At 34.4% G+C, this 19,552-nt stretch overlaps 1 protein-coding gene across 1 annotated transcript; it reads right to left on the bottom strand.

The window, feature by feature from the left end:
- Window positions 1-593: 593 nt before the first annotated feature.
- Window positions 594-19,502, bottom strand: LOC138713726 (leucine-rich repeat-containing protein 70-like). The gene is made up of 2 exons (XM_069846040.1): window positions 19,367-19,502; window positions 594-9,438 (listed from the first exon to the last, which is right to left on the bottom strand). The coding sequence occupies exon 2, from the start codon at window positions 9,422-9,424 to the stop codon at window positions 7,841-7,843; it is 1,584 nt and encodes a 527-aa protein (XP_069702141.1). The 5' UTR covers window positions 9,425-9,438; window positions 19,367-19,502; the 3' UTR covers window positions 594-7,840.
- Window positions 19,503-19,552: the final 50 nt, after the last annotated feature.

Here is a 19,552-nt window from a genome sequence, read left to right as displayed (position 1 = left end):
TTTTAAAGCTTAATGTGTGTACACATGTTACTAAAAAATGAAAGAGCTCTGATAAATAGTATTATATTTATGACTGCTTGAAGATAGGCTATTTTTTTTTCATTATTTTGCATGCGATAACTACCAACTCGTCTTAACACTCTTTTACTTAATTAGTACTATCCATAAAATCCTGATTTTTTACTCTTGTCTTTAGAGAAACTGTTAAGGAATGATTTACACTTTTTGCTGTTTTTAAATAAAATGGACGGTTTTCTTGCAATTTAAATAAAAAGATTAACATGACGTATCGTTATTTTCTGTCTTAAGTCTGGAACCCTACTGCAATGACTATGGGACGGAATGCTGCTATTCAGACCGAGTTCTCGTGTGTATTCATAGGTGAACCGGTGATGCGCTGTTGCCAAACTACCAGACTTCCAGCCTGAATTTTTAAGTAACCCTGCACTTAAATACGTAACGCATAATAAGATTTTTATTTACTTTAATGTATTTTATTGTGCCCTTCAATCTGCATAGTTATTTCACTTCCACCCTCAGTGTGTATGATAAATGAAGAGGAAAGTATGGACACTAAAGTAGAAGAAAATCATTATTTATCAGTGATCATTTATTTACAGAAATATATTTTTATTTACAAACAACCTTTTTAAAAATTGTATTGTATTTACAAAATAAACTATTTACAAAGATGTTTTATCATTAATGTTGAAAATGAGTTACAGTATGTTTTGTTTCATTTTCTTATCTTCGAATGGAAGGACGTAAGTCCTTCGTAATACAATTTGACAGTCAATTTATCTATTATGCTTTTATCACTGCATCCTTGGTTAAAACTTCTCACCGTACTGCTGATTGTAACAGTGGTACACATATTCTGAATGTCTGAAGATTGACAATTGAATTTTGAATTTGTATGAATCTTTCTTTAAAGTCATATGACTTTTAAGATATTTGTGTACTTAATAATTAAATTCACTGAAATTATATTGTATTGTAATGATAGTTTTTGCCGTATCATTGTGCATACGATTTCGTTCTTTTTCCAAACGGCACAAAAACAACTATTTTAATTTTATTAATAGTGAAATACAAATCAAATACTGTACTTGACAATAAGTGCTTCTTCATGTTTCTTCGTTCTCAGTGTCCATCCATATGTGATTTATCACAGATTACTTCCTTAATACAGTATAATGTTACTTTATCTTCTTAGTTCAGTTCTTAAAAGTGGTCACATAATGTAAACTGTGCTGTGCCTCAGTAATCGTTGTGATAATTTTTTTTTAACTACAGGATAGTTTTTAGCTACATATCGTCGGTTTACGATTAAAAAAACATTAAGTCAAAAATAAAACTTAATCTTAAAAATATTATTTTTAGTAAGTTGTTTGTGTATTTAATTTTTCAAATCTAATTTTATACACATACGTTATGTAGACCTACATTATATACGCCTTTCTTATGTAAGTAATATTTTTGACTTCATGTACTTTGCTTGTAAACCGACAAAATATTTGGTACAGTTACATATATTTTTCTACAGTCTATACAACATTTACAAAATACTGTATATTGGCATTCGTCGGTGATGCAAGTCTTTTTAGAAATTTTTAGAAAGTTTCTCTTTGCTAGGACATGTTCGTTTTGCATTTCGGACACTGAAATGTAGCTTTGTAGATTAGAAGCAATGAGGAAGTGTTAAGTATTTTTATATACAGGCTATACATATATACTGTATATTTGTATCTGTCAGGACGTCTGTTGTCCCCGACCAACCAGTATAAATTCGAGGGTTGTGGTTTCCAATGTCACTACAGGCATGGGCATTGTGCTTCGCTTCTGATTGTGCCGTCATGTGTTTGTCATGTGATAGATGTAAGCCACACTGTGGGAGTCCCGCAGTCCGTCGTCTGTGTCTAGAGCAGTAAGGGACAGAAACTGATTCGCAGTGTTGAAATTAGAAAAGTTTTATTTTTAGACTATTTATTCCTTAAAAGGAACTACCGAACTAAACATATTTAATTATTAGAAATGTACTCTACTGAAATATTAGCAGCTCATTGTGTATATTACAACTTACGATGTCAGTTTTTTCTGTAAAAACTAGATAGAAGTAATATTGATATTAACTTTTGTTTCACCGCAGTTCAGTCTGTTAACAATAAACATGTACTGGCAATAGTTGAATCGGTTTTTTTAGAAAAGGTAAATCGGTGAAAATAACGAAAAAAAAAAACATTAAAAATGGAAATTTTGCTTTTACTTACTTACTTATTTACTTACTTACTTACTTACTTACTTACTTACTTACTTACTTACTTACTTACTGGCTTTTATGTAACCCGGAGGTTTATTGCCGCCCTCACATAAGCCCGCCATTGGTCCCTATCCTGAGCAAGATTAATCCAGTCTCTATTATCATATCCCACCTCCCTCAAATCCATTTTAATATTATCCTCCCACCTACGTCTCGGCCTCCCTCAAGGTCTTTTTCCCTCCGGCCTCCCAACTAACACTCCATATGCATTTCTGGATTCGCCCATACGTGCTACATGCCCTGCCCATCTCAAACGTCTGGATTTAATGTTCCTAATTATGTCAGGTGAAGAATACAATGCGTGCAGTTCTGTGTTCTGTAACTTTCTCCATTCTCCTGTCACTTTATCCCTCTCAGCCCCAAATATTTTCCTAAGCACCTTATTCTCAAACACCCTTAACCTATGTTCCTCTCTCAAAGTTTCACAACCGAGAATTTTGCTTTTAACTCTAAAAAATAAAATAATGTTTCACTTTTTAAAAATGTGCTTATTTTGGCCCTATGACAATTTAAAGCCCCTCGGGACGAATTTAAGAAACCAGCGCGTGCTTGGAGCTACAGCCCTTTAAACTGACACTCAGCTGTTATTCTGACAGACTTCGTTCATTCTGATTTCCTTTTCATTCAATTCAAGTTTTGCGCTGTTATGTAAGAGAAAAATTGTGTGTGGTAACCTGTATAGGAAAGGAGGATATCGACAGTGTATATCATATAGGACATGCTGTACGCTGATATCCGTTTTCTCGATTTTCCAATTTTCAACATTTTGTAACATTCAAATTATTGCTCTAATGAATGTAGTTTTTCTCCAGTCTCAGTGAAATTTTGCACGGAAGTCCATAAAAGTATGTGAAGTAAACTGACACTGTTTTCTTCTGCTATTAATATTAAAATCATCCTGTGTTGAGTATATGATAAGTTAAAAAAAAATTGAAAAATTAACAACTCAAAGGGTAAATATTTTTATCAAAAATTAATTGGAAGAATGTAAAAAGCATGTGTCATATTTTACATACATGTGTCAATAATTAATTAGTTATACATTTAAAGAAAAGTTATGTAAATTTTGAAAATTGGGACAATTGTAATTCAGTATTAGAAAAAAATAATTATAAGTAAATTAATTAGAATATCAAAGTGACAATTTGTGTATTGCATGTTCATATAGTCAGTAATGTGTGGTAAACGTTTCAGATTATTTGGTGTAAAAGTGTAGAAGTTAGAAATTTCGCAGATTCATAGCCTTAAAGCATTGATTTGTAATTATGTCCAATTTTTGCACTCTTATTGTTCCTTGTTTAGTTTACAAAGAACACATGTCCGAGACAAAAAAAATTCCATAGAAACAACCCTTTTCATTATAAAAAATCTGAAACTGGTGTGTAAAGCCTATTTTAGTATCCTTTTCAAGATGTAATACACAGAATTGAAAACAAATCTTTAATTTAAATATCTTTTTGTGTCTCCTGTAAAATTGGGAAAATGTGACTTGTGCCCTTTCTAAAATAAACAATTCATCTATAAGTAGGCTACTGCATTCTTTTATCGCACAAATAAAATAACTATTATAAAGGCCCATTCACATTGAAAATTAAACATAAACGTAACATAAACACAGAAGTTTGCGGTCAAGTTACCAAATGGGATCATTCACAATGATTCACATGAACACTGACATTAACATTATCGTTAGGCTTTAACATGAAAGCTTACAAACACCAAACTTTCATGTTTATGCTTACGTGACTTGGAATCAATACACAATCGTAGAGCGCTGAAGTATACAACAGAATATGACGAAATGACGTCATTGTTATGTTTCCATAGATACCAAATATATTTGCGGTTATGTTTATGTTCCCATCGTGAATGATGGTATTACCACAGTCTAGTATATACAGTCACGAAGCTTGAGTTGTTGAGGGTGCTAGGAACAATAGACTGTGCCGGTACTATTTCGCATTGTGATGAGGCGATAGTAGCGATCCTAGTGGTTAGCAACTATGTATGGATGCATATTTCCTACATATTGAGCTTCGTGACTGTATTATACTAGATTGTGGTATTACCATAGAAGAGGGTAAAGTCGATCAAAATTTTGCAATTTTTTAATGATATTGAGGTTATGCAATGGAGCGAAATTCCTCAGAAAATAGCATTTTGTCGTCATATCCTTCACTTATGAAGATAAATTACAAGAATTGAATTACAATCTATAAAAAATTGTTTTTTTTTATTTGACTTGTGATCGAAGTTACCTGATTAAATAGGGTAAAGTCGATCACCATTGAATTTTTAGTTTAAGATCGATTTTGAAATATTGCATAGTAAAGTCGATCACTGTTTATATTTTTAAAAAACAAATTAAGTGTATTACATATATTTTATTTATTATAAGGGGTGTAAAACCAATAATAATCTTCAATATATGCCTATAGCATTATATAGAGTATCTTTTGTTACTGTGATCATATTATTTGATACAATTAGGCCTATAAGTCTCCACTGTACAATCGTGACTATGATTGCCAACTTATAAAACATAAAAACACATTTTAATACTTCACATACCAACAAAAAAAGATTTAAGAATTCAAAATTTACATAGAAATACCACCCTTCAATTATAATCTAAAATGCAATTCAACATTGCTTAGGTTTATATCAGATGTTATTTGAAATCTTCCTCTCCTCTTGTCACTTTAGAAACTACATTGTTCCCATAGTCAGGTACAGAGGGATGTACAAAATATGTTTCTTTGTCAGTGCTTCTCTTACACAAGAAATTCACCATAATTTCGTCTTCCTCTTTCCCCACTATCCCATCAATATAAGCTATACTGTGACACTTTTCTGTTTATAAGTGTTAGTTGGAGGTATTTCGGTGAACAATTTATTCTTTCTGCTGGTCCTATCTGTTTCGAGTAGGTCGATGGCATGATCGACTTAACCCTACAAAGGTACAAGTTTTCTTAAAATAATAAGTTTCAATACTAACATTCACGAACTGCAAAACTATTATTTCAGGATACAATCTCAACGAAAAGTACTTACGTATACTTCCTGTCTCCTTTCACTGCTGATTATAATTTAGAATTTGTAAGACTTTGTTTTCATTTAAGAGAAAAAGTTGAGAACAATTTTCACTTCAACGGTAATTACACAGTGTTCCCATTGTTGGCATTCGCAGGCTTTTTGTTGTCCCTCTCGCTTACATTTACAATGTAAGGCAATGAAGTCAGCGTAACAAAATTTTAACAAGTAACTGAGAAAATACATAATTTTCAATAAAAATCGCAAGTGATCGATTTTACACCCACTGATTGACTTTACCCGCTTCTACGGTAACGTTGACATTCTTGTAACGCTTATGTTATGTTTAAATTTCATTGTAAATGGACTTTAAGAATTGTCGAAAACTTGCGGGCCTGAACACATCTGAGTTGTCAACGCCGTTATTTTTTTTTAATTTATCCTTTTTTTTTTTTGCTGTTCATTACTGCACAGTTATACTTTTGAAAGAAAATGAAGAGAACATTACTTTACCAAAGTCTTTATTTTTTATGTGTTACGTAGCCTGCTGGTTGGCCCTGTTGCTTGGTTTTAACTAAATCATATGTGAAAAGTCGCTTCATAAAGACTCCATTTAATCAGAGTCTAATATCTGTTTTTCTGTGTTTCAGGAGCCATCCGTTTTATTGCTTCTTGCCTGTTACTTGGTCGATGGTAGACGTGAGTTTTATTAAAAGAATATACAACACCTATATAATTAAGCTATATTCTTGTTCATTTATATTATCCATGACGGAATTAAAGAATTTCGTAGTTTTGTGATATTTTTTTCTATTAAATATATGGTTTTATTTTGTGTACTGAAAAAATGATTCGGCCGTAATTAATTAAATGACACAACGCAGAATCGCGTTAATTCATATGCAGACTAATAATGCAATCAAGTATTATCTAGAGCCTAAGCTTTCACTATGGGGTGCTTTACGTTAGGAGTAAAACAAATGGACGCGTATACAGGGTGATCCGTTTGGGTATGGATAAAATTAAAACACCGTAAAACATTTACTACTGAACTTTATTTGTTGGAACTTTGTACATACAACACTGAAAGATGAAAGATTCCTCAGAGCTCAACATGACCCCCATTGTGCACCCTGCACAACTCATAACGATGATGAAATTCAGCCCATGTCCGTTGTAACATAAGAGGGGTGATTTGTTGAAAAGCTTGATTAATTTGTACTCTCAGATCATCAATGTTCCTGGGTTTTTGTGACTAGATAATATCTTTAACAAAACCTTTCACGAAGAAGTCAGGAGGGGTTAGATCTAGGGAGTTTGGGGACCAAGCCAAGAAATAGCTGCTTCTCGTACTTGATTTCGCCTGCGACCTCCTGCATGTTTTTTTTAACACAACATGTTCCTACAAATGTTCCATATCACAGCATTATGGAATCGTATTTAGATACATTACGTACACTATACTCACGTCGAAATTCCCTTTGAACTCTTTTAACACTCTCAAATTTAGCATACCAAAGAACACATTGTGCTCGCTGTTGATTTGTAGTAGTAATTTTAATCATTACGATTTTCATTTGTCCTTTCAGATCATGCATTGTTGATTGTCATATATAAAAACTCCCATCTTTTAATCATAATATAACCAGCAAGAAATTTTTCCTATCATAATAGCTTTATAGTAATAAACTAATATTAACCATACCCAAACGGATCAGACCGTAGATTTAAAATAGAAACAGCTAAGACCTGAAATTCAAAACGCTAGTAATAAAACAAACGTAAACTATATTGACAAGTCTCGATCTAAAATAGCAACAAAATATAAAACGTCTTTAGTAAAACAAACTTAAAAAGTTGACACCTTTGATTTGAAATAGGAACAGGTAAGGCTTAAAATATCAAACTCTAGTAGTAAAACAAACATAAAGAATTGACCGTTTCGATTTAACATACGAACAGTTAAGACCTAAAATATGAAACACTTTTATCAAATTAGACGCAAACAATTAACACTTTTCGATTTAAAATAAGAACAGTTCAGACCTAAAATACGACAGGCTATTATCAATAAAAATATAAACAATTGACACGTCTCAATTAAAATATTAACAAGTAAGACCTAAAATATGAAACGCTTTTAGCAAAACAAAAATAATCAATTGACATTTGGTTTAAAAAAACAAACGATTGACCTAAAACATGAAACTTTAATAGTGAAAGAATCCTAAAATAACATTTTATAGGGTTAAGCTGAGGTGTAAGTAGAATTTTGCGGCACTTTTTGGGCATATTTCGATGAAAAAGTGCAATATAAGACTTGAAGTATAAAACATTAGCTTTCTGCGGTCGTTGGTCATTTGTAAGGTACAAGTAAACCATTTAAGAGAAATTTATATCTTTTATTATGCAATTTTATAGTCAAGTTTTGAATTTTACGACATAAAATGCATTCCAATTTTTTTTCTCACATTTGTGTGTAATAAATTAGTTTTCTTGTTGGCCGTGTAATAGCGGCGCATGTGTACCATCATTTTCGTGTCGTAAATGTATCGCTTGGTTATCAGCCTCGACTTCTGATGGGATCCCGATAGATGGCACAGTCGATTCGATATTTGACGTAAATGATTGATGTTGCCTCAGTGACGGATATGTTCCTCTGTTATCAGAGAAATTATCTATCTCCAGAGCGTTGTCCGTCGATTCCAGCGCGCTAGTATTAGAATGTGAAGGTTCAATTACATTTTTGCGTCGATAATGCAATTCATCACGCGTTTTGTTAATCGTAGGACATTGGTTCTGCAGTTCATTGCTATTATTCGGCTTAAAATGCAAATTGTTTGGGTCGAAGAAGTGAACTGGATTTTCAGATATGTGCTGCGGGTTCCTCTGTTTCCTAACGTACACTACAACCATGATCAGCACAATGCTGATGATTATGACACACACCACTGCTACACACATCACTGTGAACATATCGTTTTCACTGTTATTTTCACGAATTTCTTTGGAATCTTCTTCTACGTCATAATCGTAATCTTCATTTTGTATATTCAATACTTTTCCACTTCTACCTGAGAGAATATTGCATTTTAAGGATGAAGTCAAAACCAACATTGACATATATTTGGAGCAAATTGCTTCCAAGTCTTGACACATAAACCACAAAGAAAGACTTTTGCAAAAACAAAATATCGGAAAGTCTGTTAATATTGTAATATTAAAGTTCTTTCCGGTTATGAATGTATTGTATTCATCATACGCTACAGTTTTTATAAAAACATCGTAGTGATTAAGATTCATGTTATCTAATTTACGAAATAAGTACCTTGTTACACCATTTGCTTCATAAACAGAAGCAGTAATATTTGTGACGATCATTTGCTGTATTTCAGAATTTGCAACGTATTTACTATTAGGAGTTTCGCCTCTATTAGAAGATACCTCAGACAATGAGAGTTTTTCTCCACAAGACGGAATTTCTGACATATTGAAAGATTTCCTGAAAAGATCGAACCAATTAGTCTCCAAAGGGTTACTCTTAATGTCAAAGAAAAGCAAAAGCGGATTGCTTCGAAAGATAGTGGCCTCCAGTATCTTAATTTGATTCCTACTCAAGTTGAGTTTGGTCAGCTTCTTCGTTTGACTGAATAGACAATTGTCCAAGCTACCTATTTTGTTGTTTTGGAGGAATAAGTACCTTAGTTCTTTTAGGTATCTGAAAGTCTTGCAAGTTAAATGTGAAATGTTGTTGTCATGCAAATATAACCACATCAACCTTTTGAACGGGCTTAAGGAATTCTCCTCTATCACTACCAGGCCATTGTCATTGACGAAGAGTTGTGTGACGCGCTGCAAGTGTCTGAAATCAGAGTCGCGGAGTGTGTTGATCCAGTTGAAAGACAGGTCGATGCTGACGGTGTCTTTCCTAAGCTTCGGCACGGACGTGAGAGTAGCATTGTTGCAGTTGACCTGTTGAGAACCGCACACACAAGTCGCCGGACACGAAGCGACTGTACAAGCCAGCAAGCTGAGAAAGAGAACCACTTGGCAGAGAAATCCCTCTGTCATAGCGCTCCTCTGAGCTGTAACAAATTCAATAAATCAGCAGAAATACACGAGTCGTTGCAGATACTGATCATTAGACTTCGTTGAATTGCCACACGCAGCATGCAATCAGGTTGCCGATGTATGTAGTATAGAAGAGGTGAGCGACCGCCCGGTTTCGTAGTATAAGCAGTTCATGTTAAGAGTTGTGTCCGGTCCAAATAGATAGAGCAGCTACAGCTAATGTATACCTATGTAAGCACTTGTTTTTGCATCACTGTGGTTGGAATAGTCAAAGTTTAACATTTGTTCAGTGCAGACAAGAATTCAATCAAACATGAGATTGTTGCTGTTCCAAATAATCGCCCCTGGAATACCCTTACCCCCGCAGCCAGTCTTGACCCGTTGGGGAACGTGGTTGGATGCTGGTAATAATAACATTACGTCAAAATAATGGAGGTAATTGATGCATTGGATAGGACAGACAGCTCCGCTGTTGCAGCTGTAAAATCCTTGTCTTCTGAACAGCTATTGGAAGATATTCTGTTCATTGATTCTAATTTTAAAATCATGTCCAAAAGCATCATCCTGTTAGAATCGTCTAAACTACAACTCTCAGAAGTCCTTAATATAGTGGATAAAGTAACACAAACCGTTATCCAAAATAACAATTCACTAATCTCAGAAAAAGTGAAATGTAAGTTGAGAAACATTATTGCTAAAAATTCTGCCTATTCACAACTTCGTATTATAAATGATGTACTATCAGGTCATGACAAGACATCTGAAGTTTGTGTACTAAAAGTAGTGACTTTCCGTTCTTCAAATATGTACGTATTACATCGTGTGATGTCGAACGTACATTTTCACAAAATAAAAACTGTTTAAGTGACCATCGGAGGAAGTTACTTTGCAGTCGCTCAAAATGTACGTAACTCTTCACCGCAATGCACATATTCAAGGATGATGTGAGCATCTTACATTAAATTTTAAGAGTTAATATATCTCACTGTAAAATAATTGTATATTTACATGTTTAGACATTTCCTACTTCAATGATCATTCATTATATTTCTTGAATGCAGGATACAGGTTTTATTGTAACCGCAGTATACTGCTCAGTGTTTACATTAGAGGCATACTCTATCCTTTGCACGCCCCCTTTCTCATACAGTCTATACCGCGTGCGCAGTAAACCTTGCGATTCTCGTGGCAATTCCAAGAAGTCTACTGATCACCAGGCTTCGAGACTTCGGGCCCAATAGAACAGTTCAGTGGGAAATCCGCATAATGGCGTACTGAGTATAGTGGTAAAGCGTACAGTGGGTTGGGGTACTGTAGAATGGATGCCAACAAATACGCAAAGGAAAGGCTCTGGGTTTGAAGGTTCTGACGAATAATTTGGTTTTCATACAAACCTGTTTTAAAACTGCGTCTGAAACTAGCTCGTGTTCGGGGACAGTTCCGTTACATAGATACACATACTTTGTAGACAAAATACTTAAGAAAAAAGCTCACATAAAGATGATGATAAAATTAATAAATAATAATACTAGTAATAACTGAGTGAAAAAGGAGACGATGTTGAGATTGATGGATTAATATTAAATTATTATTAGTAGTATAATTAGTACAGGTCATGTTGATATAGTAACCAAGATAAGATAGAAAAAATATATTTGGGATAGAAATAAACTTGTTTTGCAATACGTAGTACATAATATATATACTGGGAAGTCTGTAATATAATTTTTTTAATTCTGGATCTGAAAATTTCATTGTTTAAAGTAGTCAATTCTGGATGAAATTTTATTATCGAATTATATAGACGTGGACCATAATTTGTACTGTGTAGTAAAGCAGCAGATGTGAAATATTTAGGTTCAACTAACTTAAGAATTTCATTTCGTCTTGTATTATGAGCATGTGGCTGAGCTACAAATTTCATTCTATTTTTATGATATAATTTCATTAAAAAGTATTTATAAATTTGGTCAATTCTAAAAACATTCAATTCGGAATGGATCAAATTTGTTGGATAATCCAGTCCCCTTTTCAAACAAATTTTGATGATACGTTTTTGCAACATAATTAGAGGAAAAAGAGCAGTTTTTCTTAATGCCTCCCCATCCAGTTATGCCATATTGGATAACAGATTCAACTATAGCCAAATAAACCAAACGTAATACATGAGTAGGCAAGTAATGGCGAAGGTTTACAAATTTTTAAATTGTTTTACGTATCCTGTTACATAAAAAGGTGATTTGTCTATCCCATTTCAAGTGCTGATCAACAATAATTCCCAGGTATTTCACATCTACAGTCGGAAGCGCTCAAATTAATTAGAAAATGATGCAGAGAATTAATTAGACATCAAGTACACCGGTTACTGAATGTGTAAAACAGAAGTGGAAATCAATTTTATGTAAAAATAACGGATATGGATCACTGTGTAACATAAACAGCAAATTAGTGGACATAGAGTCACCTGAGAATAAAGGACTGTCTCTTAGAGACTGCAATGATGTTAGGTTTTTTCGTTTTGCTCCTATCACATCATGCGACGTACAAACTGCAGTACAAACTTTGGCAGATAACCGAAAAAGATTTACGTTTGAGACACTGAGAATGTATCTTGTACTAGGTACATTGCAATTCGGTACTGTAACTGCACTTCCTAAAGACGACCAATAGGATAAATGAAAAAATTAAAATTGCTACATGCTTATTTCCACCATTAACACTGTGTATAATTAAGCACAAATGCTTATAAAAGACAGAAGAATAAATACTTTTCACATTCTTTTGACATTATCAATCATTGTGTCATGTATATTTACTTTCAGAATGTACATATGTGTGCTTCCCCATACTACCGTACTCTACTCTAAATAGCAACGTTGTTACCTCAACACATCTCTATCTACCTGCAGCGAGTCAACAACCTATAGTGCATGCACAGTAAACTTATTGTATCGGGTCTAAAGTCTCGAAGCCTGCTGATCACCAATGTCGCCAGAAGTATGTAGGTATTAGAGATGAACAACGATCGAGAAAGCAAGACTAACAGCGCCCGCAAAGCCGAAAACCCGCACGACAATGTTGTATACGTCGCGTCGTTGACGTAAAGACTGCTTGTGAGTGTTTCGAGACGCCGAGATTGATCACTCCCGAAGTCCTGAGCGTCAAGCAGCCTTGAATCGCCACAGTTGTTCATACCCGACTGAACTTTTATTTACTTTGGCAACTGTTATACATGTATATACAATCAAGTAGCCTATTTGAAACATCATCTCTACCTTTCAGTGTACAATAATCCGTTCCCCAATATTTATTTAATTACTAGATCCTTATTAAAAGTCATAGATATTCTTAACGCGGGCTTCCAGTGGATGATGAGCGAACTAACGTTTTCCGTATTCATAAACCAGTGTTAGCGATGTGATATGATATGAATCCTGTACAAGTAATCAGTCGATAGCCGGGGCTAGTTTAGCACGCTCGTAGCGCGGGTTAGCGAAATGTCTATGCATAGCATCCTAGGAATTTTCTTTTCATATGTTTGAGATCAAGTGCACAATCTCAAGTAAAAAGATATTAACGTTATGCTTTATGTTTCTTAGAAATGCAAATTTATTTGAGAATTGTTTTTTTTTTCTATTTATATAACCATAGGTAATATCATATAATAGAACCAGAACATTTTGATAACTAAGTTACCGGTACTGTTCTGCTTTGTCTGTTTGTCTCAGTTAAACATTTATAATGTTATTTATTTCAATTATGTATGTTATTCAAAGTTACGAAATCTTTCCTCCCCGACCAAATGCTATTTCGAGAATGATGAGCGAGACTAGAAGCGCACGAGAATGACGAGACGAGACTCGAAAGACAAATGCAACGAACACAGCGAGCGAGAGCGGCAGTTAGTTTTGTTCATCTCTAGTAGGTATACTAAACAAAAGGAAGAGGGAATTCTCACTGTATACTTTTCTTAGTTTAAGTAATAAATTACATTAAATATATTAATATAATAATTAATATTAACTGTAAATTATTTTAATGTCAACATTAGGCACATAAATATATTTCCCGTTAGGGTTGTCACAAGCGATAAGTAGAGACAGTTCATACAACATTTGGGAGAGGGAATGATTTACAATTGAGGCGGTAGCCAGAAAAAGGGCCCATAAACAAAAGTCATGTCAAAGATTGAAAGATTTATTTTTATTAATTGCGATTTGAATGCACTTTTATCAAAATAATAATAGCTTTTTCTTAAATAAAGCATTCCGACTTTAATAGTGTTATAAATGTATGTATTTCATTAGAGCGTTTTGTAGGCCTTTTTCCAGAGAACATGTTTATTTTATCAAAATACTTTCAATATGATTATATGTTAACATTAAACTAAACATCAGTATGGAACATCATTTTAGTACAATTATATTTCTTACATATCAGCTTCTTGTCTATGCGGATGACGTGAATATGCTAGGAGAAAATCCACAAACAATTAGGGAAAACGCGGAAATTCTTTTTGAAGCAAGTAGAGCGATAGGGTTGGAAGTAAATCCCGAAAAGACTAAGTATATGATTATGTCTCGTGACCAGAATATTGTACGAAATGGAACTATAAAAATTGGAGATTTATCCTTCGAAGAGGTGGAAAAATTCAAATATCTTGGAGCAACAGTAACAAATCTAAATGACACTCGGGAGGAAATTAAACGCAGAATAAATATGGGAAATGCCTGTTATTATTCGGTTGAGAAGCTTTTGTCATCTAGTCTTCTGTCAAAAAGTCTGAAAGTTAGAATTTATAAAACAGTTATATTACCGGTTGTTCTTTATGGTTGTGAAACTTGGACTCTCTCACTTTGAGAGAGGAACAGAGATTAAGGGTGTTTGAGAATAAGGTTCTTAGGAAAATATTTGGGGCTAAGAGGGATGAAGTTACAGGAGAATGGAGAAAGTCACACAACGCAGAGCTGCACGCATTGTATACTTCACCTGACATAATTAGGAACATAAAATCCAGACGTTTGAGATGGGCAGGACATGTAGCACGTATGGGCGAATCCAGAAATGCATATAGAGTGTTAGTTGGGAGGCCGGAGGGAAAAAGACCTTTGGGGAGGCCGAGACGTAGATGGGAAGATAATATTAAAATGGATTTGAGGGAAATAGGATATGATGGTAGAGACTGGATTAATCTTGCTCAGGATAGGGACCAATGGCGGGCTTATGTGAGGGCGGCAATGAACCTACGGGTTCCTTAAAAGCCAGTAAGTAAGTAAATAAGTATATTTCTTACATATATCTCATAGTTACGTCATAAATTGTACAGAAAACGTAAAAATCAAGAATATCTATTGGGTACAGAATACAGATCGTGTTTAGTATTAATCTAGAATGGATTCACACTCACTTCAAAGTTTATCTTCAGAGTGCAGTTTACACTTTAGTGCAAATCCTGGATGGACTCACACTCTACTTTGAGGATCATTTTCACTGATGTTTGCTGAGTTCCAAAACTACACAAGAGTGCATGGATTCATTCAATTAGCTACCCTGCCCTCTGTTTACAGGATACGTAAACAAGTGTATTTTAAAACGGAGAATCGAATTAAACATTCTCCCGAAAAAGAGCCTATAGACCAGGGATCGTCAGCACAGAGCACGCTGGGGCTAGAGTTTCTTACCCGCGGAAAAAGCAGTGCACTAGGGTGCACTCCATAGCTGCTAGCGGGTGTGCTCTCCATCTCTCCCTGTTGCACGATGGTGCACATCGGACAGCACCGCGTACCCTTTGCACACTTCAGCGAATGCTGACGACCACTGCTATAGACCTATGGACCCATTTTCCAGCTACCGCCTCAAATTTTTTGCTTCGTTATTTAACGATGCTGTATCAACTACGAGGTTATTTAGCGTTGATGGAATTGGTGATAGGGAGATGATATTTGGTGAGATGAGACCAAGGATTCGCCATAGATTACCTGACATTCACCTTACGGTAAAATGTATTATTGTATTAACAGTAACGGTTGTAGTGAAAATTCACTGTCCAACGATTACACCTAACTTTGTGAGATCTGTGTCAGGCATGTAACTTTACAAATGAGCGTCTGAGGTAGTGCTTAAGTTTCAGCGCGCTTCTCTTTTCGCCAATCAGACACTAGTCTCTCACACTACGCCAACCAGTGATGTAGCCAGACTAATTATTTTGGGTATGCAGGGTTTAGAAAGTACCTGACCCATCTCCTGAAAACGCCGCTGCCGTCAACTCTCTTGAAACTCATTCTCGGAAGTCTTGTTTAATAACATGTCAAATTATGATAAACAATCATGCAAGGCATATCTACACAAACTCTTCATAAGGTGAAGCTGGGGCCGTCGAGATTTCCTAGCAACGAATCTGATGATCATTGATCATGAGTCCTTCAACAAATTCCAACTTTTCTACCTCTTGATGGATAAACTTGCTAGATTATACAGCGTGGTGTTTGACACGGTTATCCTGGTGTAAGTTTTTATTCGTCGTAAAGCAGAAAAAGTCCTTTCTGCGGATGCAGCATTGGAATGAAATTCTTCGAATTTTTCTCCGTTTCGGAGCTTTGAAAAACTATCTATCGTTGCCTTAATGAGGGATATTACTAATATCCATTTTTGGAGAATGAAGTGCTTCCGATAATGGCTTTGCAAGAGCAAGAATACCGTCTAAACATACCAGATAAAATAGTATGTCAAATTTTTCTAGCTGATGTAACAATCCAGTAGCCTCCACAGCTTCCTACTTTTTATCGCTTCCAGACAAATTTTTAGGCCCAATCTAATACAGTTAAATTGACTCTTGAAGAAATGAAAGCTTTTTTGACTTCTTATCTTAATTCTATTGATTGTAACTATTACTCTGGATACATGGTTTATTTTTAATGTTTTTAATGTTGAGTGTTTTCTTGTATACATGAAACTCTTATCTAAATCAAATTGTTGAATTCTTTGTAAGTTCATACATATGTTTGTATACTTTTTGCTGGTTGAGTGGAAGAGAAGGCCTTACGGCCTTAACTCTGCCAGCTAAAATAAATTATTATTATTATTATTATTATTATTATTATTATTATTATTATTATTATTATTATTATTAATATTATTATTATTATAAAAGAAACGCAAAAATTCGCAAATGTTTTGGGTGGGCCTGGGCCCATCTGGCCCACCCCCTGGCTACGTCACTGACGCCAACAATCACCAACAATGAAAGATGACGTAACTGGGAAATTAAAACAGAGAATTTTGCTATGATGATAATATATTTCTGAAATATGACTTCAATCAACCATTTTCAATTAACTTTTGTCATTAATAAAGTTTTGTAGCAGTATTTTAACGAAACCTGAATGCGTAACAATGGAGCAATTTCAAATTTAAGACTCAATATTCACTTCCTTGATCCTTCAGAAGTCAGTTCTTATAGCTTTATAGTGCACGTCATTGTGTTTATGCGAAGTGCGAGAATTTGTGCGTGTTTTTTTTTTTTGTGTGTTCAGTATGAATCCAGCAAAAAGATACTTTATTTCTATATGTGATAAATGAAAATACGCTTTCAACCAAGGTTCACAAAATCATGTTCGGAATAAAAACTCAAATAGAAAGTCATAAAAAGGACTCATTTTTCGGTTTTGAAGTGAATATGTCGCTTGAAAATCTCACAGAGGCCGAAAAACAAACTGTAATGAAATAGTTCACCACTATGTAATGACAGATTGTTGTAATATCTAGCCAAATGGTACGAATGGTTTGTGGATAGATGACAGGAACAGAATGTCGACAGTAGTGATGAAAGCGGAAATTTGTATTAAAATGAACTTGATTGTAAGGTGTCAGGAATTCTACAAAATAGCCTTAGAAAACAAGACACTTCTGGATTCTGCAAGAAGCTCCAAGAAATACAAATTTTAATGTTGTCCTCTGTCTAATCTTAATATCTACAGTAAAGATTTAATTATTGCTGAATTTTTAACAATTTTACAACTTTTTTTTGTGTGAGGCTGTGAAAAAATTAACTGATATGCATTTAAGAGAACATATTCTTCTGTCCCATGTCTAAAAATTTCACTATAATTGGATTTTATTTGTCGGAGAAATAAATTCCTAAAATCTGCAAATCTAAGTTTAGAATTAAGGAAATTGTTGAAAACGATTTTTTTCACGATTTCAAATATTAATTTATCTGTCAAATCAAATCGGGACTGCCTCCGTGGTCTGTTGGTCAGCATGCTGGCTTCCAGATCAGGAGGTCCCGGGTTCGATTCCCGGGAATTTTTCTTGAAGAAGAGTAATTCCTGGGCGTCTAGAGTCTGAAAATTTGTATGAATGTGAGTGCGATTGTGAGTGTGCCAGGTTAATATTAATTAACCAATCATCACAAATATAAAAATGCATCAGGACTTTCGCTGGGCAGTAACATGAACACATGTTTCAGCGTCATTTTGTTGACAAGTAACTCCATCTGTTAGCACAACCATAAAGCATCTAATAGATGCTATAGAGTTACTAACAACGAAAAAAAAAATCAAATCGGACAGTGTTGAATTTTTAACCGATCCTTTAACTTGTAATACAAAATAATGAAGTACAGTAATAATTAATTATAATAGGTATTATAATAATAATAATAATAATAATAATAATACTTACCTACTTACGAATGGCTTTTAAGGAACCCGAAGGTTCATTGCCGCCCTCACATAAGCCCGCCATCGGTCCCTATCCTGTGCAAGATTAATCCAGTCTCTATCATCATATCCCACCTCCCTCAAATCCATTTTATTATCCTCCCATCTACGTCTCGGCCTCCCTAAAGGTCTTTTTCCCTCCGGTCTCCCAACTAACATTCTATATGCATTTCTGGATTCGCCCATACGTGCTACATGCTCTGCCCATCTCAAACGTCTGGATTTAATGTTCCTAATTATATCAGGTGAAGAATACAATGCATGCAGTTCTGCGTTGTGTAACTTTCTCCATTCTCCTGTAACTTCATCCCGCTTAGCCCCAAATATTTTCCTAAGCACCGTATTCTCAAACACCCTTAACCTATGTTCCTTTCTCAAAGTGAGAGTCCAAGTTTCACAACCATACAGAAGAACCGGTAATATAACTGTTTTATAAATTCTAACTTTCAGATTTTTTGACAACAGACTGGATGATAAGAGCTTCTCAACCGAATAATAACACGCATTTCCCATATTTATTCTGTGTTTAATTTCCTCCCGAGTGTCATTTATATTTGTTACTGTTGCTCCAAGATATTTGAATTTTTCCATCTCTTCGAAGGATAAATATCCAATTTTTATATTTCCATTTCGTGCAATATTCTGGTCACGAGACATAATCATGTACTTTGTCTTTTCGGGATTAACTTCCAAACCGATCGCTTTATTTGCTTCAAGTAATATTTCCGTGTTTTCCCTAATCGTTTGTGTATTTTCTCCTAACATATTCACGTCATCCGCATAGACAAGAAGCTGATGTAACAATAATAATAATAATAATAATAATAATAATAATAATACGCCCAAGTAATAATAATTAATTTTATAGACAGTAAATCTCCGGGTTTGGCGATAGTTCAACTTGGCAACCCTATTTTCGAACCTTATGCAAAATTGTAGTTCAAGATAAACAAAACAAATTGTTGTCTCAGTGGTTGATATTTTGCAACTTTGAAATGTAATAAAATAATCCGATTTTATTGAACTACAGTATGTAGTTAGTCATTATACACTTCTTCATATTACGAGACTCAAAACTTTCAGTTATAGCAAAACAGAAATAATATTAAATGTCTCTTATAAATTACAAATAACACTTACTTATAAACATCACTAAATATATTAAAAACTATTTCAATAGTAACAAATGCTTATACAGAAGAAGTTTGAAGTTTGTACTTACTCTAGTTAACTTGTAACCAGGAGAAACGACTGTAGCGAATGTTATTTGATGTACGAAGCAACTTGTTGCTAGAGAAGTGCTTTTCCTCATCCATCAATCGCGAAGTAGGCTACAAGTATTTGTGGGATGAGCTTCGAATTGGACGTGTTTGAAAAAGAGATAACAACATTCTTATCTTGGCTACGT

This window comes from Periplaneta americana, chromosome 14 (genome assembly GCF_040183065.1).
Source record: "Periplaneta americana isolate PAMFEO1 chromosome 14, P.americana_PAMFEO1_priV1, whole genome shotgun sequence".
Classification (NCBI taxonomy): domain Eukaryota; kingdom Metazoa; phylum Arthropoda; class Insecta; order Blattodea; family Blattidae; genus Periplaneta; species Periplaneta americana.
This window is presented reverse-complemented; position numbering and strand designations above follow the sequence as displayed.